Source organism: Grus americana, chromosome 15 (genome assembly GCF_028858705.1).
Source record: "Grus americana isolate bGruAme1 chromosome 15, bGruAme1.mat, whole genome shotgun sequence".
NCBI lineage: Eukaryota > Metazoa > Chordata > Aves > Gruiformes > Gruidae > Grus > Grus americana.
The window spans coordinates 10,766,590-10,794,486 of NC_072866.1; the positions used below are offsets into that span (position 1 = coordinate 10,766,590).

Here is a 27,897-nt window from a genome sequence, read left to right on the forward strand (position 1 = left end):
AGGGCCACCTTAGTCCAGCAGCCCATGGCCACGGGAAGGGCGTGAAGGCTCCCACCGGCAGTGGCCCAGAGCGCTCCCCTGTGCTCAGGGCCAGGTCCAGGTCACCACCACCTCCTTCGCCCTCCTCTCCGCCTCCACCTGCCTTGGAAACTGTACTTGTCACCTGGAAGATACGTGATATCTGCAACCTGAGGCTTTTCAAGGAAAAAAAGGCATGCAGGGGAGCATGAAGGAGCAGACGCAGCTGCAGACCTGCAAGTCAACTGCATAACGCTCTGCAAGCCCTCACCGGGCCGGTGGGGACACGGTCCGTCCACCTTGCTCCATCCTTTGCTGGGAAATGCACGGCCCCATCCCCAGTGTGACTGCTGCGGCAGCCCCAGCTCAGGGCAGGGCTGGTGTCAAACCCACTGCCTCTGTCCCTGTGCCGGGGAAGGGACAGCCTCTGCTCTGGGGAGCTGGCACCTCTGGCACAGGGCGAGGATGGTGGGTAAAGAGAGGTGGCTGGGGCAGAGAGGCGCCTGTTGCCCAAACCAGCCCTGGGGCAGTGTTATGGGCCCCACAGCAGCGTCTGCGGGGACCCACACCCAGTCCAGGCTGTGCTGCCCGTGCTGGCAGCTGAATTGCCCTGGTATCCATGCTGGCCTGGGTGTCCCAGCCCCAGCAGGGCTGCACCTCCAGCTCACAGATGTGATCCTGCCTGCACTCCGTGTCGTGTCCTGGAGTCACCCCAGTGTGAGGACCACACATCCCAGCCTCAGTGCAGATGCCCCGTCCTCCCCACTGTCTCATGGTGCGCTGGGGCAGGTCACTGCTTCCCATGGGACACTCCTGACTGTGGTGTCAAGGGGAGCAGAGTCAGACCTCACGCTGTCCAGCTGCAGCTGAGCAGGGCTCAGGCCCAGAAATGCACATCTCGGGCACGACCTATGGCACATACCACACTTTTCCTTGCTATAGCATCTAGGCAGGGACTGAGCTGTGGCAAGATTGGACTCGCCAAGGAATGGGCTAATTTAACCTCTGAGTGGTTGTAACCATCCAGTGCAGTGCTCTGAGCTGGAAGAGACAAATCAAGCTGTTTTTCAATCTGCATGTGGTAATAAGTCAGCACTGCACTGAATACCAGGGGAAAAACCAGTTCCTATGTTTTGTCCCAGCAGCAGTGCTTGCTTGCTCTGTGCTGGGCTGATCCCTCTCTACAAGGAGAGCCCAGGAAAGGCCACTGGAGCATCACCTGCTGGAGCCCGATCCAGAAATGGAGATTTCCCCAGCCCTGCTGGGATGGTCCTGCCATCCTCCCTGCCTTTGATTGCGGGTGTCTGGCAGGGCTACGGCATTGCTCACAGCATGCAAATGCCGGTCAAGCGCAGGGGTCCTCGTGCCATGGCCCCACAGCGGGCAGGGGAAGCCTGTGGACACCTTGCAGCCTGTGTGCCTGGATGTGGACTGCTCCACAGCGATGGAGGAGGTACAAAATCCCATGGAGAGGCAGCCTGTGACAACTCCAGCCCCTTTTATTGCTTCTGCTCTGTGGTCCAATGGGAAACACGCTTTACAGCTTTATTTGTTATAAAAGATATTTAGGAAGCTGATTGCTACCTAAACCTACTCCTATTTCTGCCCACAGGGACTCTGTCTAATGGGGTAATGGCACTGCTGGGGCTGGCTACAGGCTTTTTGGACATGGTGACTTGCCCAAGCCCACAGGGAACACCCATCCCCTTTCCCCTGCAGAGAGCAGAGCCATGGGTGGGAAACTGCAAAACCCAAACTCAATTTCTAGGAAGCTGGATGCCAATAAAACCCAGTGTTTATTGCAGTGCTCCTCACCGGCCTCGGTTTTATAGATGTGCATTTAAAAATAAAAGCTCTGTGCATCTCAGCTGGCCACAGAAGGGCTTGAACATTGAAAGGGCCGATCCGTCGGGTGATGGAGAGCCACCTCCCGGCCCCAAGCTCAGCAGGAGCAAACAGGCCACTCCCTGCTCGGGATTTCTGTGCATCGAGTCGGAGCCTCGTGCATGAGAAACTCCAGCTCTGCTTTCAAGTATATTTGGCGTGAACCGACGTGGTCTCTTCAGCATCACACATTCCACGAAGGGGGAAAGACCGGCTGCCACCTAGAGAGCCATGTCCCTTGGGTCCACCCCAGCCGTGGGGAAGGCGGCTGGTTTGGGCAGCTGCCATAATGACATGCTGGCTCCGGTTTTGGCTCGAGGATGGGCAGCGAGAAGGCTCCAAAGAACTTGGGCAACTCATGTTTAAATGGTGCTGCTGGGAAAAAAAACAGCTTGGACCCCATGAGGCCACCCTGGCTGCACGATGGGGCCAGCAGCCGGCAGGGCATCAGCAGGGCGGAGGGGTCCGTGATGCTCAGCAGCCGTAGCGGCTGCTCATGGTGCTCACCCACTGTCCCAGCTCCCTGCCTGCAAACCCCCAGCCAAGGCGGCTCTTGGCCAGGGGGCTGCATCTCCAGTGGCTGCACATTGCAAACACCCCTCCCCAAATACACCCCTCAAACCAGACCCACCACCCAGGGAAGCACACAGTGGTTTAAATGAGAAAAAAAAAAAATAATCCCTGTGGTATGTAACTCCCATTGCCATGGGCCAAACCAAACCATGCTGTCTTTACACAATCACCCCATCCCAAGAGATGGGGCAGCTTTCAGAAAGACCCGAGACCATGTGGGCTTCGTCCTTGGCCCCGCAACAGCCGGGGAAGGCACGGGTTCGGAAGCACCAACTTCAGTAGCCCCTCCAGGTCCCGGACATGGCGGGGGGCCGGCCGAAATAGGTTATTTGTTGGCTATGTAGCTTTGAGCTCACATAGTTCTTTGCTGACGGGGGCCCATAGAAGAGAGGCAAGCCAAAGGCATGGTGAGCAAGCAGTGCAGGGTGGCTAACCCCGGCCAAGCCCTGGCTACCGCCCCCGCCCGTGGGGCTGCGTGTCCCAGTGGGGAATTTTACTCCCGCAGCCAGCAAGTCCTCAGGCCAGGAGAGCGGGACCGCACGGTGGGATCCCGGACAGCTTGGGGGCAGGCGGGAGCAGGGGCCGTGTGGCCTCTGCGGTGTCAGCAGTGACGCACATGCACGCCGGCCCTGACGCACCCGGCGCATCCCCGGGGCTTTGCCTGGGGCAGCCCAGCACTGGCTCCGGCCGTTGGCAGGGAGGGGACGCCCAGTTCTTCCCAGCAGCTGGGATGTCTCTTCTCTGGGGCCAGGCGGAGGAGAAGCAGCAACGGCTGCTTTCTGGTGCCGCCGCCAGTGTCAGCTGGGTCACTGCAGTTCAAGGCCAGGCTGGTGCAGGCTCAGCGAGGCAAGTATGAGATAGATGGGCAGGGGAGGAAGAGGCTGTGGGCACAGCTGTGCAAAAAGCATCCCTCTTGGAGCTGCCCCTTGGTCCAAACGCTCCCTTTTCGGTGCCCAGATGCAGCTTCCCAGCACCCCCAGCACGGTCATCCAGCAGTGGTGGCTGGCACAGACAGCTGCGTGTGCCACAGCCCCTTCACGCTGGCCAAGCAGCCGAACACCTTGCCACAGGGGTCCCAGCACGAGGCGAGCAGAGCAGAGCCGGCAGCATGCCCTGGCCCCTGACATCCAGAGCCAGGATGGCGCACGAGCTGCAGGCAGCTGCAGAACAAACTAACCCTGTGACAGAGCCTTGTGGGCACTGCTGATGGGCTCCCCAGCCTTTAACAGCAACGTCCCCAGAACTTCATCCCTTGTGGTACGTGAGGACCGAAAACAGCATCCATGGATGCGGCTGTGACAATCCTCCACCAACACAACCCTCAACCTGCCCTTTGGACACCCGTGGTGCCTCTGCTTTGCCCACTTCTCAGTGATGTTGTAGCTCCTCCACCTAGCAGCATCTTCCCAGGCGGCTCCGCACCGAAGGCTTTAGGATGCTCCGCAGCATCGACTGTCCCCGTGCCTGACCCTGGCGGAATGCAGCACCCAGGACCTCCTGCGTGGAAGCAGGGTGCCCAGAGGATACACACCCAGCGCTTTCCTGGCAGGCTGATGTTGGACACTACCAGGAGGCGGCAGATGGGGTGATCTGATCATGCAGCCTGCATGTGCAGACCTTCCTGGCTTTGAAATCCAATCCGATCACTGCTTGGCAGGGTGAGCCATGAGCTCTGCAGGAACCACCCAGCTCCCAGGAAGGGCTGGGTGCTGGCACTGCTGCTACCCGCTCGCTGCCCCAGAGATGCCCCAGGTGAGCAGCCCACGAGTGATGAGCAGGTGGGAGAAGATCCCCTCTCTTCATCCCAGATCAGCTCTAAAGCCCCAGCTCTAAAGCTGCGGCAGCTCCTCAGGGAAGAGGGCAAGTGGGGATCCCTCCCGCCAGCTGGAGGACGGTTACATTTTGGGTATGACAGTGCCTCAGGGCTCTCTGCCCACCACCGGATCCACGGAAGGAGTGGTACTGTCCCCATATCCCGCTGCAGGGACTTTTCCTGCAGGGAAGCGCGTAGCTGTCCCATTGCATCAGCTGCAAGGAAGAGCACAGCTGAGCCGGTGCAGGGAGCCTGGGCAACATCCACCCGCTCCCCCTGCCCTTCCGGCCGTGCTTCTCCCCGGACCCGGGCACCGGCCGGGAGGAAACATCCCCCAAGGCAGCCCCTGGGTATGAAGCCCTGCAAGGATGAAAGAAACCACCCGCATGATCCTCGACCATAACGCAGGGAGGAGGATGGAGAGCTGGTGTGTGCCACATGGTGCACAGACAAGGGCAGTGACATGCTGAGGGTGACCTCATCCATCAGAAATGTCAGGCTGGCCTCACGGGGGTGCAGATGGAGCGGACACCCCAGGAGCCAGTGGGAAATGCCTCCCAGCCAGGCTGCCGGGTCCATGGGGCCAATCTTGCTGCTGGTCCCTTGTGGCATGGACGGGCTAAGGTCCACTGTCTGGGTGGCCGTGTGCTTCAGCTCACCCTCCTCTTCCTCCCCGCAGCAGGGACAGCATCTGTCTGTCTGTCCACCCATGGTTTCAGCCTTCAGCAGGACTCCAAAGGGACACGAGTGGGTGGCCGCAGCCCTGGGTGGCCGTGGGAGGCTGGTGTTTAGGCGGTCTGGCCGGGCGGCAGGCGTTTGCTGTCCAGAATGGCCTTCCAGTCATCGGTCCAGGACTGCAGCCTGCGGCTGGGGGGCTTCAGCTGTAGGTGCTTGTTGTGGCAGGCCGTGAAGAGCACGTGCTCCCAGCTGGGGTTCAGCTCGGCTCCTGCAAAGCAAGGAGAGAGCTCGGCTTTCTGGACAACTCCTCTGAGAGACTCAGAGGCTGACCTTACTCCAACACGAGGAGCCTGCAGACACAACCCCCTAACGAGAGCCTAATCAAGCAGGGAAGGACCAGTGCCCATCACCCAGGGATGCCGTCTGCCCATCGGGGTTGCCTCTGGTCACTCCTGCCACCCCGCACCTCCCTTACCTGTTATATCAGGTCGGTCGTCTATAAGGAGGTCAGCAGAAACTACCGTCTTATCTCGCGTCAAAACGATCTGCTCGAGAAACTCGGGGCCAAAGTGCTTCTCCACCCAGGCGTACTGGAAGGCGAGGAGCGAGAAGTGAGCGCAGGGAAGGCTGATGGACGGGGCAGGGGCTGCTCAGCACAGCACGAGCCCTGGCCCCACACAGGGAGGACATTTCTCTTAATAAGTTCATTAGTGGGAAGGATTCGGATGCTGCTGGAGCACAAGTTCTTTTAAAGCCAAGTAGCTTTTGACATCATGGTGAAATACTAAGACCAAGCACCTCAGTGCATGCAAATGGCAGAGCTTGGCTGGTGGTGGAGCTGCCACTCTGTGAAGATGCTTAAGAACAAAACCGGTGGAGCAGGGAAATATCGCTGCCGGTTTACAGCCAGAGGCATGCAGGAGTCAGCCGGCGTTCACCGGGCAGCACAGTATGGGAGGGGGAGCTGGGATTCGGACCTGCTCACCTTCTCGTAAGGGCAGTAGCGGTACTTCTTGATCGGGCTTGTGCAGATGAACACGTCGGTGCTGCCACGAGGAGAGAAATGGCAGCAGAGTGTCACTTCACGGCCAAACACACCGATCAGACCGTGCTCCCCCTTGAAGTGCATCCAGCTGCCTCTGCAGGACCCTGCTCAGTGTCTGAGCAGGAAGGCACCCAAAGCAGACCCCCCACCACAGATCAAACCGGAGTGATTTAAAATGTTAATCCCCCATTTCGCAAGGTCCCAACCACAGGACGTGTACCCGCACCCGCACCACAGGCATGTTCCCTTTTTCGCCACCCTTGCTGGGAGCAGAGAGCTGAAGAAAAGGGGATGCATGTGGCTGATTTTCTTGGTGACTGCTCTAGGAGTCAAAGCCCTCTCTTTCCTCCCATGCCCAGCAGGCTGGTAGGCATTTTTAACACTGACGTTGTCTTCAGCGCTTCTGCCAAGAGGAGGATGAGCCTGCAAAACCACCGCTGCTTCCCTGTCCATCCCCAAATACCACCAGCAGGTTCCTACTCACTCTGCCAAATTTGCCATTTGCTTCACAGCTTCCACAGCCCCAGGGAGTGGGTCCAGCTCGATGAAGAAGTTCTTGGATTCCCAGATGCTGATGGCTTTCTCCTGCGAGGGGAAAGAGAGCAGTTACTGCACAGGGCTTCTTGCCATGCGCTCGGCATGTGCCTCTTCCTCACCCTCTGCTAGGACAGAGGATGGTGACAGTGAGAAAGGTGGGAGCTCCGGTCCCTCCTGCTAACCCATTTTGCCTCTGTGGGTTCCTCTGTTCCCCACCTGCCAACCGGCACCCTTCCCATACAATTTATATCAGAGATGCTCTGGAGCAGGTTTGGTTTTGCCTGTGCAGCCCCAGACACAGAGAGAGCAGCACATTCCTTCAAGGCAAAACACAGAGATTGTTCAGAACCAAACGAAACCCTGGGTCTGCATCTGGAGGGGCACTTCCACGTGGATCGAGCTGACGTGGCCTGGTAACCCTGCTGTAATGTGATGCTGTTCAGCCACAGATGCTGTCTGACCTATTTCTCTCAGTCAGATCACTTAAAATAGCAGCCGGGCAGCTCTCATAGGAGAAAGTATATTATCGGATGAACTACATGTCAGGATGAATGCAGATACTCTTCCTCAGGGATGCCTGGGCAAGGTCTACCAGGCAAATGGAGCATCTCCAGACAAGGGTTTGAAACACATAACATCCAGGTCAGCAGCTGGGGTGCACTGGTATGGTGCAAGGGAACGAATGCAGAGCAGAGAGAGACCACAGGGAGCAAAACCTTGGGGCAGGGCAGAGTCCAGGGGCTGCCTGCAATGGCTGCCTGCTGCTCTAAGGACCAGCATCCCCTGTGCTCCCTCAAATAGGTAATGGCTTGCCAGCTGCAAGGAAAAGTAATTCTTTTGCACAGACACTGGGTGCTCAGGGAGCAGAGCCTGGGAGTGCTGCAACGCTGCTGCGGGCAGCGGAAGCAGCCCCGATCTGGTGTTGCAATGCAGCTGAGCAGCTGCAACTGGGAGAAGTTTTGAAGGGAGCCCTGTCCTGAAGGGTTGATCTGGACTTTGAACACCTCTGTTTCTGTATTTGAGGCAAGGGAATAGAGACTAAAGGAACTTTAAGCCCATCCTGGCCTTCTTGTATTGCACAGTATGGAGGAGCCAGCAGAGCATCAGGGTAGGGGAGAGCAGCCTCCGCGATGCTTATGTGCTGGTTCTTAAAGCTCATAGCAAAAACCAGACTGGTTGGACACGCCAGCTACACTTGCAGCTCCCTCCCGTCTGATGAGTGAGAATCTAGTCTGCCCCACCACATTTTGCTTTTACTACGCCTGCACTGGGGGAAGAAAGCAGGCAACCACATGCAACTGGGGCTTCGCTGTGAACTCCAGGCTCAGGGCAGCAACGCTCCAGAGCAAACACAGGGCTCACCTGGGGACTCCCGTTCTGCTTCATCCTGCTGGCTGCCTGTGCCAAGACACTGGCTGCACACCTTGCCTGCTCTCAGAAGATGAATGCAAGAAGCCATAACATATTTGGGCACAGAGCATTTAACATGACATGCCAGAATAAAACCCTGTATTTCTCAAAAAATACCAGATAAGGTGAGAAGACCAGGTACCCAACTTAAAAGGAGAGACAACTCAGATCAACTGTCACACTCTTCCCTTCTGCCCGAGCAGCAGAAAACATTGAGTGGTTCAGAGAAGGGAAGAAAAGCCTTTTTCATACACCTTCAAAATGAAATATGCTGATTTGGTGCAAGAGAGCCAGCAGAAATGCCTCCTAGCACCATGACGAGAACAGCTACCCTAACAGTTTGCCCCGGGGCAGGCAAACATTCAAACTCCAGTTGCTCTGCCTTAGACTGGCGGGCAACGATGTTTTATTTTTAAGATACTGACTGTAGTTGCATAAGAGACATCTGAGAAATGTGGCCTGATCAGCAAAGCACTTCAAACCATGCTGAAGTGTTTTCTTACAGCAAGGACTTCCGTTGCTATTCTGCTTCCACTTATGTCAAAAAGCATTTTGCAATCAAGCTCGATGGGGGAAGAACTGAGCTCATCTTGAAGAGAAGACCCGCTCAGCTCCCAGAGCCAGAATAACTCCCTGTGGCACCGCAGCCAGCACGCTGCCTGGCAGATGGAAAAATCCCCATGCCAGGCAGGACAGACCCTCAATTTCCTTCTTGTTATCTCTCCCCATGAGCAATTGCCCTGCCCGTCCAGGGCTCCCCATCCTCCCAGGTCTGTGTGCTCGCTGTATGGCTCAGCTGTTGTTCTCCCTTTCAGAGCTCGGACCTTCAGCTCGTTGAACTCTTTGGTTCCTATTTTCTGGTCTCCTCCAGCAGGTCGATGGTGCTCTCTGACAAAGGAGGTCTGGAACAGCCCATGTGCCTGTAGCCACAGAGTGTCTCCTACTCTCTTTATCCCTGGTCTGAAACCACAGGTGAAATCAGGGCTGCCCTGAGGTCAGTCTGTGAAAGTTTTATTACTTGTTCAGCCCAAAGTTTTGGTGGTTTTACGTGATCCCAGCAGACACAAGATGAGCTCACTTCATTTAACACATCCAAAGTAGTTAAGATCAAGAAAAAAAATGAGTTAACATGCATTACCCCTGCCAAACTTTTAGCATCTGCCTTACTGCATGAATGATGTCCTCTGTTTCCTTTTCTTCAATCCCAGCTAGAGAGGACGCATCATTCCTTCAGCTCATCAAGCTGTTTAGGACTTTGTCAGTGGGAGAGCGCCCAGACCTTATTAACACTCTCTTCCTTGTAGCCATCATACCACTAACGACAAGAGTACTTTTTATTTGCTGTAACACCTTTCCACTAGTGCAACTGCAATCCGCAGATAAGACCACAGACATCCCATCCAGACGGGAAACTTGTAGAGGCAGAAACTGACTTTCAGCCCTTCGTTGAATGATAAAGTAGAACGTAAGGAGAGCTTCTACTTTTAGGCTTTAATTATTAAAATGGATACAGTATTTTTCAGGCATAGGAGGGCTTGGGGTTGTTTTAATTTTAAGTAAGCCCTCACATAAAGCATCAATTGCATGGTTTGCTCTCAACTTCTCTGCTGCGTTCCACCCCTCACATTGCTGTGGAAGAAGTAAATGATCCATCTAGGAACAGTATCAATCCACGCAGCTAGGCCAAATCAGAGCTAGAAAAACCCAGCTAGGCAATATGGGTATTTTAAAAGTGATGTTCTGAAAGATTTCCTTTCCTTGCATCTATCTCCATCCATGCACGCAGAGAAACGAGACAGATGTGAATGAAAAATGCTGGATTTCTGGGAAAAACAGGCACAGCTGGAAGCCCTCCTGCGTGTAGACCTGTACCTGTGTTTCGGTGGGAGCTCTGGCCAGCACCCACAGCCCTCCCCAGCACTGCACCCACGAGCTGGTGGCCAGCGGGTCCCACAGGGCCAGAGCTGCAGCTGCACGGCGCGGAGCAAACAAGAGCAACAACGCGCAGAGCCGGGGGATGCATAAACTCACACTCAGCTCAGGTCCCAGGCGCCCGTATTGCTCCGACACCCAGAAGCCCCTCCGGTCCTCCAGGGCAATGTAGGGCTTGTCGGGGTACCTGGCCCTGAACTTCTTGAGGAAGCCTCCCTCGAAGTCGGCCAGCACCCCGTCCATGTCCACCAGCACCCGCAGAGCCCTGCGGGTCCCCACTGCGGGGCCGGTCCCCCTGCCCAGCCCTGCAAAGGGGCTGCAGCGCCGAGGCCGCAGGTGCAAGAAGCTGCTCAGCAAAATCATGATGGAGGGGGGCTCGGAGCAGGGGATGGGGGGGATCTCCGGGCGAGGGGGGCTTTATTTCAAGCACGCACCCTGCAAGCAGGCGGCCCTGGCAAGCACGTCCCCTTGCAGCAGAAAGAAGCGCGGGGGATGCAAGGGGGATGCACCGGGGAGCAGAGGGGCTGCAGGGGGGTGCGGTGGGGATGCAAAGGCCCGTCCTCGCCCCCAGCGCCTCCTCCCCCTCCCCGCCCCATCCCTCCCTTGCAGCGTGCGCGGAGCAGGCGGCGGCGGCGGCAGCAGCAGCAGCAGCAGCAGCGGCGGCAGCGGCGGCGACGGGCGGGGGGCCGGGACGCCCGGGGCACGGCGGTGCGTTCGCCCCGGCAGTGCAAAGCCCAGTTCCTCTTCCCGGTGCCTGGCCGAGCCCGGAGCGGCGGCACCGCCTTAAAGCGGCACAAGCGCCCTGCGACAGCGCGGCTGTACCGCGCCTCCCGCCCGCTTTAAGCCTGTCCCAGCCCCGCTCCCTCCCCTTCCCCGGAGCGGCGGCTCCGCGGGGCGGCGGGGTGCCGAGCCCCTGCCTCAGTTTCCCTAGCTGCCAGCCTTGGGGGGCACCGAGGCCGCCGCATGTCTGCCCTTGCCTGCTGCGGACCCTGTCTCCCCCCATCCCCTGCCGAGACCCCCCTTGCCCCCCGTGCCCCCCCTGCCTGGAGCCGGTGGTGGGGACATGTTTGGGGGCACGCGTAACAGCGTGATTTTTGCGGCTATGGCTTGACATAAAATATACCCATTTCTACAAATTCATGAGGAGGGGGCACACTCTACCCGGGATCTCACTCGGTGTGACACAGCTCTGTCCCCACGGGTGACAGGAACCCTTAAAAGACAACACCCGGACCTAAAAGAAGCACTGACGGCACACCATATATTCTGACATAGGAACAAAGATCACTCTGGTCAAAAAACACCGCGGGGATTAAAGCTGCTAAAGAAGGGGGAGGCCTCTGAGTGCAACTAACAGGATTAGGCAGCCGCTGAGCTGGGGAAGAAAAGATTCTGGTCCACAGCAATAATACAGCTTAGTGGTTCCAAAATATTTCATCTGTCTATTCCAGAATGTTTTCCAGTGGAATATAGTGTCCTTGTTTCACAGAAAGGGCAAATTGCAAATGAGTTGTGGAGATCAGGTCATGCGGGGAAGGTCACGGCGGGAAGGAAGGAAGGAGCGGAACTGGCAGCCAGGCTGTACGTGAGGGTAAACATAAAAGTGAGGTTGGGAGGGAAAACGTGTGCAGTTTCAAGTCTGTATTTTGCTTTTCACTTGCACCAGAAGTATTAGTGCAAGGAATGGGATTTCAACACAACTTGGTGTTTCTGACTAAGCAGGGAGAGAATATGCACACATCTCCACGAGAGGCAGAAAAACTTCTTTCTTCATCACGGTATGTTGAAGGATTGGCAAATTCCCAGCCCGCAGCAGCCCAGCTCAGCTCCTGTAGGGAGTGACGATATGCTTCCATTTATACAAACCAAATGAAGCTGAATGAAGAATTCAAATCCGGCTCGCTGCTATTACGGCGAACGTGACACAGAAGCAGACAACCGCCAGCGTTCAGCCACCGTACTACCCCCGTCAAAGGGCATAAAAGGAATTAAATCTCCTCGTACAGCGCAGCCGCGCCGGGGAGCAGGTGGGAACAGGCGCCCGCTGAAGACTCGGTGCCGCGGTCTGAGGTCACCTCCCCACAGACCGCCACTCCGGGCGGAGGTGTGACGCCATGACGACGTCACCGACCCCGCCCCCCAGCCCTGCTGAGTCACGGCTTCTCGCGCTGAAAGGGCCTCCCTTGTTCTTGACGCGGGATCGACACTTCCGGGCGGGCGGAGGGGGAAGGCGGCGGTTACCATAACGACGGCAGTTCTCGCGAGAATTGGCGAGGCGGCGGAAGTGACGTGATCGGCGGGCGTCGGGCGGTCTCCGCCACGGCAGCTGATTGGCTGGCGGAGGCGGCGGCTGTAGCGGTGGCTCCTTCCCGCTTCCCTCTCGCCGCTCCCGGCCCGCGCCGCCCCCTTCTCGCCCCGCCCGCAGCGCGCGCGGCCGCGCCGCCAGCCGCCAAGATGGCGTCGGCCCTGGAGCAGTTCGTCAACAGCGTCCGGCAGCTCTCGGCCCAAGGTGACCGTGAGGGGGGAGAACCGCGTGTGGGCCCGGGTGGCGGCGGGGAGACAGCGGGGCCTGAGGAGGGGGCGGCGGCCAGCGGAGCTCGCCAGGCCCCGCGCGGCTGGGGAGGGCGGGCCGGGGCCTGCCCCCTCTCACGGTTCTCCCTCAGGCGGGGGTCCGGCGCTTCTGCTCACCCGAGGGGGACTGGTGGGTCCGGCGGGGCCGTTGCCGGGTTGTAGTTCAGGGCTCCCTCTCCGCACGCAGAGGCGGCCTCGGAGGGATCCCGGAGGGGTTTAGCCGCCGCTGGTTTGACAGGGCATGAGGGGCCGGCTGTGCCCTTCGCAGTGCTCCTCGCTTCCTCGCCCAGGGCAGCGGCGAGGTTGTGGGTTTTGGTAGCTGGAGCTCTCGGTTGAGTGGAGTGAAGCCGGCTCCGGCGGTCATGCCAAAATCTGAGCCTTGAAAATCAGGGAGGAGGAGCGGGGTTTGCAGGGGCCTTAACTGGGATTATATAGCTCAGCCTGTCACCTCAGCGGTGAGCGTGCAAGTTGTGGCAAGTGTGTTTTAAAATACATTTCAGAAGCGTTAGCTTCTGGGGACAAAATAAAGCACGGACAGAAGAGTCCTGCCCTACCATGAAGCATGTGCTAGGAGACCTGAGACTGTATGTCAGAGTTGCCATAACCAAGTGTTCAAAAAGTATTTTAATAACCATACTTAGACCTTCTCAGTTTTGCTGCCAGACTCCTCATTCTCCTGTGTGTGGACGCAGGAGTTCTTGAACTTGCTGTGTTGATGTTCCCTAAAATGTGTTCGCAGTGTTTCTCCACATGGAATGTTCACTCTCTGGAAGTGGTCAAAAATTGATGCTTTCCTCTGTGGCCCCAGGCTTTGTCTCTGGCAGTTACTTTTGGGTGGAGCTCAAATTTTTTCTTACTTTAGTGTAACTTATTAAATGTGCTTTTACTTAGGATATTAGATACAAGAGACAAATTGTACCTGTAAAGTGCGGGTACAAACCAGATGAAAGATGATTCTTTGTACGTGTGTAGTTTAACTGGAGGACTTCTTTATTGCAAGGTTCTGTGGATGCAAAAGGTTTGAGGGGAAACTGGTTGACTTTGTGGAAGTTCTCCCATTAGGGATGAGCCAGATAGATGCTTGCTGAGAAAGAAAATCCAGCCACCAGACAGGCTGCTGGACGTTATGAGAGCACACAGAAGTCTGTGTACTTGTGGTAGTGTTGGTCATTGGGTATCAGCATTTGGCTGCACGGGAGATGACATAAATGGTCATTTAGTTGGGCTTGGTGTCGGTATTTCTCCTTACACTGTGTGAGTTGTTCAGTGTGTATTTGTGTGTAGAGGCTTGGTTTGGGTTTTTTTGCTTTGTTTTTTAGGGGAATGCTGGATGATAGTTGTAGAATGGGTGGATTTTTTTACTAGGGAGGACACTAGAACTAAGGCTTTGCAAGGCTTGAATACAGTTACCAAACTTCAGAGCATTTTACAAGCCCTATTCCTCTCCATGCTTATGCCTGGAGTTTTAATTCCATGTGGAGAGAGCAGTTTTGGCAACTGATTTCTGGAGTTCCTAGGCTCTGGTCCCCAGTTTGGAACTTTTGATTCTGCTGTTACTTCAAAGCTAATGTTTCATTGCTAGGGCTTCCCAGGTTTTCTTTTTCAAAGGAAAAGGCCAGAGTGTTGAGGATAGTGTAAATGTCCATGAATGGAGGCACTATTCTTTGTTTTATGAAGATTTTTGTAAGGGTGAGAGAACTTCTTTCTTTTTCTCTCTAATCTACAAGGATTGTACACTGAAACAATACTCTGCTTCAGAAAGGCGTAGTTTTAATTCAAATAATTGGGGGAGGGGATGGTTTGAAAGTAGTTCATGATAATTGGCCTGCTTTGTCTGTAAGGTTTTTTTTAGCTTACGGTACCTTCATAATTCAAAGTATTTACCTTTCATGCTGTGTTCATAGCTTACAATGAGTAGAATAACATTGTAGTTCTAATTATACAAAGTAAATTTAAGAACAGATTTTTAAATCCTATTATTGTTGATTCTTGGTTGCCATTTTAATGTCAAATTTAAAAAAATGCTTAGGAGCAGACCTGAAAAGTGGATAGGGCACTTGAGAGGCAGCAAGGAACAAGCTCTGGTATTGGGATTTCTTAGAAAGCTGAGGAAACTATTTTTGGTATTGTTTTGGTTTGGTTTCTCGTTATAACACCTAGAAGACACAAATGTAGATAAAAGTACCCACATGAGGTACAATTTTGCATCACAGTAAACTGGTCAAAGTTTCGATGACTTGGCTTAGGTGCGCTTGGTGTTGATACGAGACCATGAAGCTCCCTCTCTAACGAACTGAGCTGATGCTGCTTTTCAGATTATGTTTGTTTTTCTGAGGGCCTCCATTGCGATCCCAAAGGCCAGAAGCTTTGCTGTCACCTTATAAAAAACATATTGTGGGTTCCTTGCTTGTTGAAAACTAATGCCTGTCGTATTACAGAAAAGTCAATTCTCTGGGTGATACTATTTTTTCTGCAGGTTATGTACGGCAGCAAGGTGTAATGAAGTATGGGAATGCATGAGTGTTCTCTAATTAGTTTGACAATGATGTTTTGTATTTCAGGGCAAATGACCCAGCTTTGTGAACTGATCAATAAAAGTGGAGAACTTCTAGCAAAAAATCTTTCCCATCTGGATACAGTGCTTGGTGCCCTGGATGTGCAGGAACACTCGTTAGGTGTTCTTGCTGTCTTGTAAGTGTTGCTTTCTTTTAATTAAATATCTTAGTATTAAAACTTCAGGCAATGTGCTGAATTGTCAACCAAATGTTTTTATTTTGGACATAAATGTTTTCAATCTGCATTTCTTAGATTGGTGCTTAGGTTCCATCAATGATGCACATTTTATTAATAAAAATACCAAGGCAAATTTGTATTTTCAAAAGAAAAAACCTCTGGAGCTTGTAAATGCCGTTACTGTCAAATGGTAACATTGGGGGTTTGTTTTCCTTGAGGCTGTATTAATTTTTTTTGTTTACGCCTGTAAAAGTATTTTTCCATACATGTTCAGCAAAAAGGTATAAAACTAGCTTTTAAAACTTGATTGACAGGGCATTAGTGCACTGAACTGTAAGCGTGGAGCAATGCACTTTTCCGGTGAAGCATGGGTTCTTATCATAGTTCTTGGGCATTTGTCTCCAGACAGCATCGAGGCTCTTGCTGCTGTCTGGAGTTTAAGATAATACTTGAATTGCCTTGGTGATGCTGAGGTAAGGTGAGGATGTTTGGCCCAGAAGTGCAAACTGTTGTTTCTAGCTGTATCTAACTGCAAGTAAAGCATCTGCAGGTTCCACTATTCTTTTAAAGTTCTCCTTTAAAGGAAAGCATGGAATGCATTATGGAATTTACAAATGGAATTTACAAAAAGCAGGGCATCGGTACAGCATTAGCAGAAGAATCGTATCATGGGGTACATGAAAACAGCAAAACAGGTGGAGGAAGGAAGTTAACTTGTTTATAAAATGTAAAACGTGTTTTTTGAAGAGATGGTATCAGTGGAGCATATAGGAAAGCTCTTCTGGCTGAAACTGAGGCATGGCAAACTCCTATGCTGGTAGAATAAGACTCTCTCAAGAGACAGGGAAGGGGTGGCAGCACGTAGCCTGGACAGCCATAAGCCTTGTGGGGAAGGACAGTTCATGATCTAGCTAAGTTTGAACTGCGTTTTACAGTATATAGCAACTGAAGTATGGGCAGGTTTGGGTACCTCCCAACAGCATTAAACAGGGGTTTTTTTCTGTATTTGTAGGATACATATCTGAGGGCAATGAAAACTCTAGCTAAGCATGATTGTAGTTCATCTTACAGAAGCAGCAACGTGTCTACACATAGTCTGCAGCCTATAGGGTGCTAAGGAACTACTAGAGGTGAAAAGAAACTGGAAGAGAAAGAGCTCCTATCAAGAGATACCAGTCTAATAACTTAATAGTTGAGAAATCTTGAGCACGTTCAAGCAGGAGATGGCTGCAGGATAGGGAAAAGTGCCCAGAGAAGTTGTGTGGCTGAGTATTAAAATTCATCATCGTTAGCCCGTGTTTCTATTAAGATTGTAACTATTGTACCAGACAAAATGATCTTTGTTCACCATAGTTTGTTCTAAATTGTAGTTTGCACTAGATTGAGAATGGGGTTGTGCACGGAAAACATATTTTCAAGTGTTCTGTAGCTCCTGAGGAAATCATATGCCATCTGTCATAAACACTTTGGATTTGTTTGCAAGCACCTCTGTGCATCTGCAGAGACTTCATGATGAAGATGAAGCTTTTTTTAAGAATCTCCAAATGTTAGGTGTTAAATCTTTTTTTTTTGTTTTGCCTTGTTTTAGGTTTGTGAAGTTTTCTATGCCCAGCATCCCTGACTTCGAAACGTTATTCTCACAGGTGCAGCTTTTTATCAGCACTTGTAATGGGGAACACATTAGATATGCAACAGACACTTGTAAGTTAAACTTACTCTCAGAGTTTACATGTTTTTTTGATAGTTTGATATTACTGATTTTTTACTCTGGGTTTTTTGTTTGTTTTTTACTGTATTTAGTTGCTGGCCTGTGCCACCAGTTAACAACTGCGCTTGTGGAGAGAAAACAGGTGAGCAAGTATCATCTAGTACAAATGAGCTCTTAAAGGGAACATTTCCAGTCTCTTACTAGCTTCATAAATATTTGTCGCTAACTTCATGTTAAGTATTTTTGTGCAGCTCCTTACTTGTTAAGTTTACTGAGAAATAATGAACCTAAACCAAGATTTTAAGATTTCCTTAAGGAAAATGTAAGGAAGATATTTTGGGGGGGGAGAGTCACCTAAAAATGTGCTCTCTCACACTAGGAAGTCTGTAGTAGCAAGAATGTTCTTCAGGTAATGTGCGCGTGAGTGGGAGAGAGCTGCAAAAATTACCAGTGCTGGTGGGTCAGTGATACTAGTTTCAGTGTTATTCTTACCAGTGTTATATAATGTTCGTAATGAAGTCTCTTAAAATGTAAAGGAAACTTGATTAAGAAATACTTGACCAATGTTTTTGTTGTTAAGATACTGGCTTTTTTCAGGCCATTTTAGTGAAATCTAGCCTGAAATAGAAGTCAAGATCAAGTCTGGTCTAAGTGGAATAGAGCAAGAGGCTCGCCTTTGTTATTTGTCGAGAGTTTAGATGGCGTCCAAAGTTTTTGTTATTGATACAAATTACTGTATTCCGGATGAGGTTGGCTTTGTGGAGCAGAATTTATTTAGTTTATCAGGAGAAGCTGTATAGCCAAGGTTAATTTTATTTTCTGAGAGACTGCAGTATCCTGCAAAAAGGGAACCTCAGGTTAACTATTACTTAATGGATCCTGTCAATTAGTGTTATTTTTCATTTGTAAGTGTCAACATAAGATCCAATGTGCTGCCATCTATGAGAAATTATCTGAAAGAGATGTAATTTCTGACAGCCCCTGCGAGGAATTAGCATTCTCAGACAAGCCATAGACAAGATGCAGATGAACACAAACCAGCTGACCTCAATACATGCAGATCTCTGCCAGGTAAGGAGTGCATAAGGGCTCTTTGAGAGTAAAAGCTTCTAAAATACCTATAACCCTTTGAGGAAATGCATGTTCACATATTGCAATGTAAAAATGGCTGATAACTTTTTTCCCAATAATAAATAATATGATATACTAAAATAAAACCCCCTTCTATTAATTTCAAATGTTCTGCACATGTCCCTAGATCTTTGCTTTTGTTGATGACTTCTGAAAGTCCTTTGACATCCCTTCTCTCTGGGCTGAAAGTCACGCATAGCTTCTCTTAGGCAGTACAAGTGTAATATCCAGACACTGTTTGCTCAAGTTTGACAAAAGGCATGTTTGCCTTGATGTCTTTGGCCTGGATTTGCACTTCTGTCTCTTTCTTGGCTCCTGGGATTTAGGGTTGGACAGGAATGTTTAGCGCAATATTTAGCGCTGCCAGCACAGTAGTCTGGAAGGCCTGGAGTTTAAAGCAGCTTTGTCAGAGTCTAATTTCTTTAGGATTCAGAAAACTTGTAACAGTTCGCAGTCAGTGTTAAGGGTTTTTCCAAATACAATGATACAATGAATAATCTGTGTTACAGCACTATTGACATGCACTGGTTTTTTTCCCCTCTTGGAGGAGTGAGATTTATTAAATAGTACTAGATGAATTTAGTTTCAGCTTCTTCCTTATGGAAATTTGAATGAAAATGGCTAATTTATGAAAACTTGATTTATTTTCTTGTAGCTCTGTTTGTTAGCAAAATGCTTTAAACCTGCCCTCCCGTATCTAGATGTGGACATGATGGATATTTGTAAAGAGAATGGGGCATATGATGCGAAGCACTTTTTATGTTACTACTACTATGGTGGGATGATTTACACTGGGCTAAAGAACTTTGAAAGAGCACTCTACTTTTATGAACAGGTAACTTTAAATAAACTGGTAAGTGTAAAGTGTAATCAATTGAAAGGCAAAAGTAGGATGTGTAATAGCTCAGAGAGAACATAGCACCTCTGTATTGCCACCAAAGATATCAGTAAAAGCTACAAATCTAATGTAAAGTACAAGCAGTCTCCAGTTATTTTCATTCTTAAGGATATAATTCTACTAATAGCTCTGTACTGCAGCTCATCATTCACGGATGTTTTGGTTTAGCACGTGTGCCCATCATATTAATACATAAAAACTGATTTGGGTTAGTGTTCACTATTAGCTCTTTTGTGAAAGGTACAGCCTGAATGGTACTCTTTAATGTATAAAGTAAAGTAACAAGCAAACTGTCTTTAGAGTATTTACCTTTAAGAAGGTCCCTTACAGCCGAGTAACTATTGCACCATAAAACTATGCAACTCAAAGGTTGGTGTTAAATTTATCGCACTATAAATATTTTTCAGATGCCTGCTTATTACTGCTTGCATAGAAACAGTTCACAGGCTGACATTCAGAATTATGTATTCTTAAAGAAAAAATAGTTCAGTGGTTTTGCTAAGACCTTTGCTAATTTTATGAGGGGAGTTAGACTTATTCAAGGCTATTAAAATATTTGCTGCTTTTACTTTCTCTATGAAGAAAGAGAAAATCGCAAAATTGGGAAAACTTTCTGTGTGTATGAGGGGGAGATGCTGTCAAATGAGCAAAATAAACTGGTGCAGCATTTTTCTTTTCTGTAAACAGCGGTCAGCTCTTGAGTAGCTAGTAGTATCATAGTAAACTAAAATCCCTTTTCCCTATCCTGCAGAACTCTTGCAGCTTACTTAAATATGAGATCTGATGATGTAATAGCTTTGTAAAATCTCTTTAAGGATCCATGGAAATCCAGATTCTACAGGAACTGTAGAGTCATTCCTGGTAACAAGTAGCTAGAGGGGATTTCTAGTACAGCTTTAGCTGTATACCAAGGAAAGAAATTTTGATTTGATCTTAACAGGGTTATTTTAAGGTCGGCATCGCTGTAACATGATATGTTTTGAGTAGCTTGTATAGAATTTACTTTTTTAGGACATTTTTTGATAATTAATTTTGACAGAAGTTAGTTAAACTTTAATGCTGAAAGCTGAATTTCATATGTCACTGTATCCTTTCTGCATGCAGCTTTAAACTGAGATTTTTGTTAATACAAAATAGCTACCAGGATCTACCAGTAAGTATACTAAATTTTATTCCATTTTTTTTTTTAGGCAATAACTACTCCAGCCATGGCAGTCAGTCATATTATGTTGGAATCATATAAAAAGTATATTCTGGTTTCTTTGATACTACTTGGCAAAGTTCAGCAGCTACCAAAATACACTTCCCAGATAGTTGGCAGATTCATCAAGGTAAGTCTTGCAAATACAGCTAAATAATAGAACGACAAATCTGAATTTGTAAACCATGTTGGAAATATTTTTTTCCCTACCCTTATTTGATGGTACTGCTTAACATTGCAGATCACAGGAAATAACATGCAATGTGCCAGAGTACAACCAATCTCTTGCTGCCTTTCTAGTGTACAATAGCTAAAAATTGTCTGGTAGCTTCTATGTCGATTACAAACAAACTGTATTGTTCATATTGGTGATACAGGTTTTTAACCTTAAATTTGGGAAAATGTTAGGGTTAAATGGCACTTACCAATATTCTCTTTGCTGATGCTGCACATCCCTTTATAGCATTTTACATTAGAAATCAAACAAGACTTGTGTTGCACTTGGCTTTCAATATACAGTGTCTTTCTTGTAAAAAAAAAAAAAAAAAAATTTCAACCCATAATTTCATTTAGTTGAAGTTAGAAATGCTAAACAGCTTATTCCAAAACTCCTACTTTATAAGGAATAAAAGCTTCTGAAAAAGCTGCATGTTTGGAGTCCATGAGCATTCTGATTAGGAGGTAAGTGGAAGACAAAACTGTTAGCAAGAGAGTTCTGATTCTAGATAAACAACACGCTTTTGAAAGTTAGTTTTTAATTAACGCTGAATCTGTTGATTTGTGACCAAAATCTTAAAGGGTTCCAAAAATCTTCTAACTTCAGATACTAATATGCAAACTCAAACAATTGCCATTTTAAAGTAATTTAAGTAAACTAGTCTTTACCCTGTCATTCTCTGTTGTCCATGCTGTGATTCATTGTGGTCAAGGGTAGAACAAATATGATGCCTGGGCAGTGACTAGTCAATATGCTACTTAACTTGAATTCAGTTTACTTCATATGCTGGTCAGCTAATGGAGTTTTTCTTGCTCTCCCATGACGAGAACTGTCATACAGAGCTCCTTGAGTGATGTTTACTAAATTTTATATTGCAGTAATACAGATTGAGTGTACGAGGATCTATCATCGCTGTAAAGCCATGTGTGGGCGTTGCTTATTTTTTTATGAGATGCTTGAGCTACTTAAATTTACTTTTATGCCTGCATGGCTTCTCATGTTGAAATAGTGAATAGATTTGGTGAGGCTGGTTGAACATCATGTTCTTTAAGAAGGGTTCTCATTTTTCTAATTGCAGCCCCTTAGCAATGCTTACCATGAATTAGCGCAAGTTTATTCAACCAATAAACCCTCGGAGCTTCGAAATCTGGTGAACAAACACAGTGAAACATTCACAAGGGATAACAATATGGGGCTGGTGAAGCAATGCTTGTCATCTCTCTACAAAAAGAATATTCAGAGGCTAACCAAGGTAAGATGTAGGGGTTTTGTTTTGCTGAGAAATTGCGATTAGTTTTTCTTAGAGTGAATTTCTGAAGTGTATTCAATTCAGAGCAAAGTGATAATGTAGTGATGTCATAGAGAAATGACTGAAACTGAGACTTGTGTCTCTGGAACAAATGAGACTAAAATGCTCTATATAGAAAACCAATTCAGTTGGCTACTTATGCATTATTTAGAAGGAGGTTCAATATGTCTGTCTATCAGAGGGATTTACCCATGAGATTTTCATAGATAATCAAAAAAGTTGTGAGCGCTGCTACCAAATGACCTTCATCTCTATTTGAAAAATAGGAAACCTGAACTTTACAGGTTACTGCATTAGAGTGGGATAGATTTTGGAAGTGTCTGAAGTAAAAGGAAAAACTGCAGCAGTGATGTGGTCCTTCGGCTGAGAGATCAGATTAACCCTTAAAGATGATCAGGGGAAAGGTCTTTTTTTGCAAGCTCAGATGATGTTTGTTGCCGTAGAACTAACCTCAGAAGTAATGCAATAATACTTACGTATCTTGAAGGAAATTCAAGGCATGGACAGTCACCTTATTCAGGTAGAAAGATGAGGGGAGAGGTTGGATGTGGTCAGGAGTGTGTCTGGGGTGAAAAGGAATCTCAGAAATGAGTAATGACTCCGTTAGTTTGGTCCACATACATGCGCAGTGTAACAAGCAGATGTCTTTGGAGGAAGAACTGACTCCACTCTCATGGTGCTTTTATAAGTAATAACTGTGATCCACTTGTTTCTTCCCATCAGACTTCAAAATAAGATTGCATAGGCCGTGAAGGATTGATAGGGAAAGTTGTTAGCATCTAGTTTTAACCGTTTAATACTTTCTAAATTTCAGACTTTTTTAACATTGTCATTACAAGACATGGCAAGTCGAGTGCAGTTGTCGGGGCCCCAAGAAGCAGAAAAATATGTCCTCCACATGGTAAGACTTGTGACTTGGCTAAACTATCCTAACTTAAAAACTGATCCAATTTAAGACTCTTTTAAGTGTTTGGATTGGCAGTGCATGTTCTGAATGGCTGAAGAATGGTTCTTTTTCAGGGTGGAGAAAATACTGTCAATCTGCTGCAGTGTTTAGACTGTTGTCAAAAAATCTTACAGATATTCTCTGCCTAAGATAAGGCATGCATCATTTGTCTTTGGGAAGCAGTTAGGAAATAAAAAGCAAACAAGTTAAAGATGATTCCACAAGGAGTCCATGTGTTGTAGTTACCTGAAATTCTGTTCTTAGTGATACCTTACATTAAACCCTCTCTCATTTCAGATAGAAGATGGTGAAATCTTTGCAAGTATTAATCAGAAAGATGGTATGGTCTGTTTCCATGATAATCCTGAAAAATATAACAATCCAGCTATGCTTCATAACATTGATCAGGAGGTAAATCTTTAAGATATTAACTGCTTTTGGAATTCCTACCAAAGAACCTTAGTTTGTAATCAGAGAGCTACTGGGATAAGCCAGTGTAGGTAACTTATATGTAGAGTTTGAGGACTATAAATCAGTTTTCAACTATTTCACAGTACTGCTATTTAAAGGTTTTAGATTGATAGTCAATTACTGTCAATGCATTCCCTGTTGTATCTTCTGTACAGCTCAATGTTTGGGTAGACTGACTGCTTCATGTTGGTGATGGGAAGTTCCTTGAATTGACCAGATTAGAAAGATTATTTTTAGAGTTCTAGGCTTCAGGGATCACTTCCACTGGCTGTCAATAACCTGTCTGTAAATTGAGGTGGTTGACGCACATGGGACTGTCAGTGGCCTTAAAAGGGATTGTTAGGAAGACATGGATCAAAATAAGGGAATAAAAAAAACGGTCTGACACTTTTGTCTGGGAGATGAGGGATGAGAACATTTTGACATGGAGCTTTTGTGATGGCAAAAGTTATTGGTGCCACGTAGCACAGCTGTGAAATCTCTTGAAGATCATGTACAGGCTGGACAAAGTAATCAACTTATATATATTTTTAAGATGCTGAAATGTATAGAGCTTGATGAACGACTGAAAGCCATGGATCAAGAGATCACTGTGAACCCTCAGTTTGTGCAGAAGGTAATTGATTTAGTGTCCTGTAAGAGTATGTACGAGATTCAGTGCAGTGAGTATGTGTTGCGCTGAATGTCAGTATGTATGGTGTTAATAATTATGTATTATTAATATGTGCATAAACATCATGCTTTAAAACAAAAAGGAATTGCATGTTATTTCATATGCACTTTATTTTCCTGCCTGCTAACTTCAAAAAAAACTGTGTGTCTCAAAGGTAAACCTTCAGACCTGTTTTTGAAAAGAAATAACTCTCTCCCTTCCAGAGTATGGGCTCTCAAGAAGATGACTCAGGGACCAAACCATCCAGTTATTCCTGAAATTCATGTTGCTCACCACTCCGCTTTCAAGTAAAAGCTTATGAAAGAATCACGCCTGGAATAGGGCATTGAGGAGTTCTACGAAGAGAGCAGAGAGAACTGAGCTTTGCTTTTCACCTGGACATTAAGAAAATAAAAGAACACCCTCTCAGTACTGTATAATATCAGAAATATTCTCTGCAAAGAAAAAGGAAATCTCAAAAGAAACTTAAAAGTCTGTTGTGGATTTATTTATCTTCAGATTAACATCGTTAATGCATTAAATAATCTACCTTTTGTTTTAAAGGGTTTGAATGTTGCTGTGTTTCTGTAGCAGTCCTTTTTTCTCTTCTGAAAAAAAAAAAGTTATTCAGGGAGGAATACAAACTAGTGTTGGTTCACTTACAAGATAATTACTGGTTCATTATTCTGTATTTAAAGTTGGCTCAAAGTGCAGATTTATCATATGTGTGGTGGGGAAGAGAGATGGAGTTTAAGTAAATTCTCTACATTATAATTTGCATATGGCCAGTGTAGCTGGCTGCTGTCTATTAAATGAAATAAGAACTGTGTTCTTCCCAAAAGGACGAGCATATTAACGAGTCCTTGTAAGGCAGTTTTGCTGAGAAGCAGAAATCACTATAGGGAATCCATGCATGACAGCTATTTATGGTTTTGAGTTTCTGGTACAAAATATCTCCTAGTGACATTTGCTCTTAGATCAAACTTAGTAGACCTAAAGAAAAGGATGTTTGGAACACCTTGGTGCCCTGGAGGATTCTAGATAGGAAGTTGTTCACACTGAAAAAAATTAAATTTTTGTTCCTATTCAATTGGCACGAAGGTATTTGACAGGCTAATTCTTTTCTGTGGTGAAAATAAGTGAAGGCCATGCTATAGATCTTTGTTTCCAAAGAAAATAATTTTCCATAGAACATAGAATTCTATACAGCTCTCAAAATGCAGGACTTTATTTGGAGATAACATGCTGGAATGCTCTCTGGTTTTTAATTCGCTATTTTAAATGTAAAAACTTTGTTGTTGGATTCTTAAGTGCTTCACCCCTTAAATCAGTGGGCTCTTTAATTTTCTGTAGCTCTCATGTATCTGAAGATTCTCACTGTTAAAACACCTTTGAAACATTTCATGTCAGTGCAAATCTACTATTGGGCATCAATAAACCTGTCATCGAGTCAGAACGCGAGAAGCTCAGCATCCAGTGCTTCCTACTTAAATGCCTGACTAGGAGCTGCTTGCTACTGCTAACCTGCCAGCTTTTTTGCAGGAGCCTAAGTGGGAGCTAAGCGTTTCTGGCTCTTGCCATGTGAAGCTCATATGTACCGAGGTCACCCAAGGTTGAAAATACTCCATTTGTGCTTCTGCTACAGAATTGTTGAGGTTTTCACTTAAAATTGGTGTCTTAATTCTAGCAGAGCCTCTGTGACAGCGGTATGCTCTCTAGTAGAAGAGATGTGTCCCCAGGTTGTTCTCTAGGTGGTGAACGATGTTTTTTAAAGTACAAAATAGCAGTTTAGCATTGAACACAGCATAGGTCCATAGTGTTAGTAGCTCACCACTGAGTACTTGTGCTTCCTATCACAGACTTCCGTATTTGAAGGCAACTTTTACACCTGATCTTAAAGCAAAATCTTATGGGTTTTTTTTTCATAACTTGCCTTACCAGTCTTGTAATTAAAGATATTTATGATTTTTGAAGTATTTTTCCTAGTTAATCCTGCAGTGATTTCAATGCTGAAGATGCTTATACAATTTTCTTCTCCAGTACTGTGGAAGTACTAAATTAGCAGATGAGTAATGCTGTGGGCTCAAGCACAACGCTGGGTTGTCAAAGTGTTTACAGCCATGTGCGGTAGTCATAGAAAGGTCTGCAAATGACTAACTCCAAACTGCCACCTATACAAAATGTGGATGGCTCGCCTTTCGTTGCCAAGGGCTCACTTGCGGGGGAAGAATGTATGCAGGATGCTTTCCTGAAGGTGGAGAAGAACCAGAAACGTCCACTTGGCTGTGGCTGAGCTTTCATACCACTAGTTGCTGTTAGTGAGCGTGGGCTTAGGGCTTTCTAGCTGTGGAATTACAAGCAAACTAATACATGCAGCTGGCAAATAGCTACATTTTCTTTTCTTTTTTTGCCTAAAGTAGATAAAATAAATCCATACTATGCATCAAAAGGATGGTAGAAATAGCTACGTAATAGTTTCAAATGATATATTACACTATTTTTCTTAATCTGATTTTTAAGAGGGCAAATGGTTTTAAAGAACTGCTAGAGTTCCTTTTCTGATGTGCATAGTTGTGCTGTTAAACTCCGATTGCTGTTGAAAATTCAAAGTCAGGTCCCACCTGTAGAATCAGTAGAGATAAAGCATTCACTGAAAGTGCTTCGGGGAAGGGCTTTTAAGTAATAGTTTGATAAACACATATGGTCTGGCATCTGCATGTCTTGAGATACTGTTGAAATTAAGTCAGACTTTTAATGAAGTTCCTCCTTCAAGTCTTGGAACTAATTGCATGGGCTGTGGTCAGCTGAGATGCTTTGAGAACACTTGAGCTTTCTGGTTTTAATTTGTATTTATTGCAGGGAAGGACTTTTGATCAAATAAAAGAACACTGCGTGCTATGCTCCTCCAGAATAAGACTCTCAGGTCCTGTGGCTAGTTCTTCCTGCTGTGCATGGCCTCAAGATGTGCTCACAAAATAGTGAGTGCATGCTTTAATAACTTATATTTTCATGCATCTTTAATTAACAAAGATCCAAAATGCAGGTCTGAAGGTAGCATTAGACTTGCAACTACACTTCTTAGCCACAGGAGGGGTCTCCAGTTATGCTTAGCAGGTAATAAAACGTTTCTAAAAAGCAATGGTTAGAAGCTGTTTGTGTACAACCCCCCCTCCTCTTGTGCCACTGAGGAGCCCCAGTTAGTGACCTCTGCTAACACACGCGCCTGTAGCTGCCATTGCACCCCATGCTTTTGCTTAACTCCAGCTGCCTTCTCCTATACAACTTCCCTTCTCTATTCTCCAGTACAACCACGACCTGTTGTATGTGTTGTCATAGGTGACCTGTATAACCTAGGAAATGTTTTCTGCATGGCCAAACTGGCTGAGGAGGTTAGTCCTGAGAAGTTGTTTAAATGTACTATTGGAAAATAAAGATAACAAATGAGTCCTTCTTAGTTTGTCTTAAATGAGATAGTAGGTCTTTTGTATTTGGCTTTTTCTTAGGTTTTTTTGGGGGGGCGTCTTGTCACTTCTCAGGACACGTGATTCTGGCTGACTGGTGGGAAGCTGCTAGTTGTCCGCTGCGTGCGGCAGCGCCCTCTGCTCAGGAGTTGTTCAAGCTCTGCTGGTGGCTTCTTGGAGCTCTTTTGAACCCTCTCAAGTAGAAATAGGGTTTTTGTGCAGTCTTGTCTTCCTTGGAAAGTGCTGCTACTGGCCCTTGTCTGAGGTGGGCTCCAGGATTAGATGGATTTTGGATTAAACACTTCTATTCGTATCTGATCTTTGTGTTACACTAATCATCCATCTCACTGACTGTCTGAGTATCGTGTTCTTCAGAGGCATAATTAATTAGTCCATGCAGGGCTGCTTGGATCCAGAGGCATATATTGTAGTGGTATTGGTGACAGCTGCTCTTTATGAGATTTATGTATAAGTTTTACTGAGGTGAACGATCTACGCTGTTATCTTGTGGAAGACTTACTACTTTTGTTCAGATTTGAGTATTTAAAACTCTATAGGGGTCAGCCCTGATGTAAAGGGAAAGGGTGTCCAGTACTTTAAGCCTAGGGAGATTAATAGTTCACATGGAATTTGGTTTATCTTTCCATCATAGTTTTCTAGAGATAAATAATCCTTTAATAAAGCTTGATCCCCTAAAGAGAAACTGGAG

General features: G+C 47.2%; 2 protein-coding genes across 3 annotated transcripts; one reads left to right on the forward strand and one right to left on the reverse strand.

Moving 5' to 3' along the window:
* Positions 1–1,496: 1,496 nt before the first annotated feature.
* Positions 1,497–10,612, reverse strand: NT5M (5',3'-nucleotidase, mitochondrial). Its single transcript, XM_054843485.1, has 5 exons — positions 9,990–10,612; positions 6,496–6,596; positions 5,952–6,012; positions 5,442–5,556; positions 1,497–5,234 (listed from the first exon to the last, which is right to left on the reverse strand). Exons 1-5 carry the CDS (start codon positions 10,251–10,253, stop codon positions 5,077–5,079), a joined length of 699 nt encoding a protein of 232 aa, XP_054699460.1. The 5' UTR covers positions 10,254–10,612; the 3' UTR covers positions 1,497–5,076.
* Positions 10,613–12,219: 1,607 nt separating this feature from the next.
* COPS3 (COP9 signalosome subunit 3) lies at positions 12,220–27,181 on the forward strand. 2 transcript variants are annotated; one of them, XM_054842925.1, is made up of 12 exons: positions 12,220–12,399; positions 15,023–15,152; positions 16,783–16,895; positions 16,995–17,044; positions 17,881–17,973; positions 18,689–18,868; positions 20,122–20,262; positions 21,428–21,601; positions 22,473–22,559; positions 22,902–23,015; positions 23,611–23,691; positions 23,952–27,181. In XM_054842925.1, exons 1-12 carry the CDS (start codon positions 12,345–12,347, stop codon positions 24,003–24,005), a joined length of 1,272 nt encoding a protein of 423 aa, XP_054698900.1. In that variant the 5' UTR covers positions 12,220–12,344; the 3' UTR covers positions 24,006–27,181. The 2 variants fall into 2 exon arrangements, with proteins under 2 accessions (XP_054698900.1, XP_054698901.1); XM_054842926.1 differs by lacking the exons at positions 12,220–12,399; positions 15,023–15,152 and having other exon boundaries at positions 16,806–16,895; positions 17,813–17,973.
* Positions 27,182–27,897: the final 716 nt, after the last annotated feature.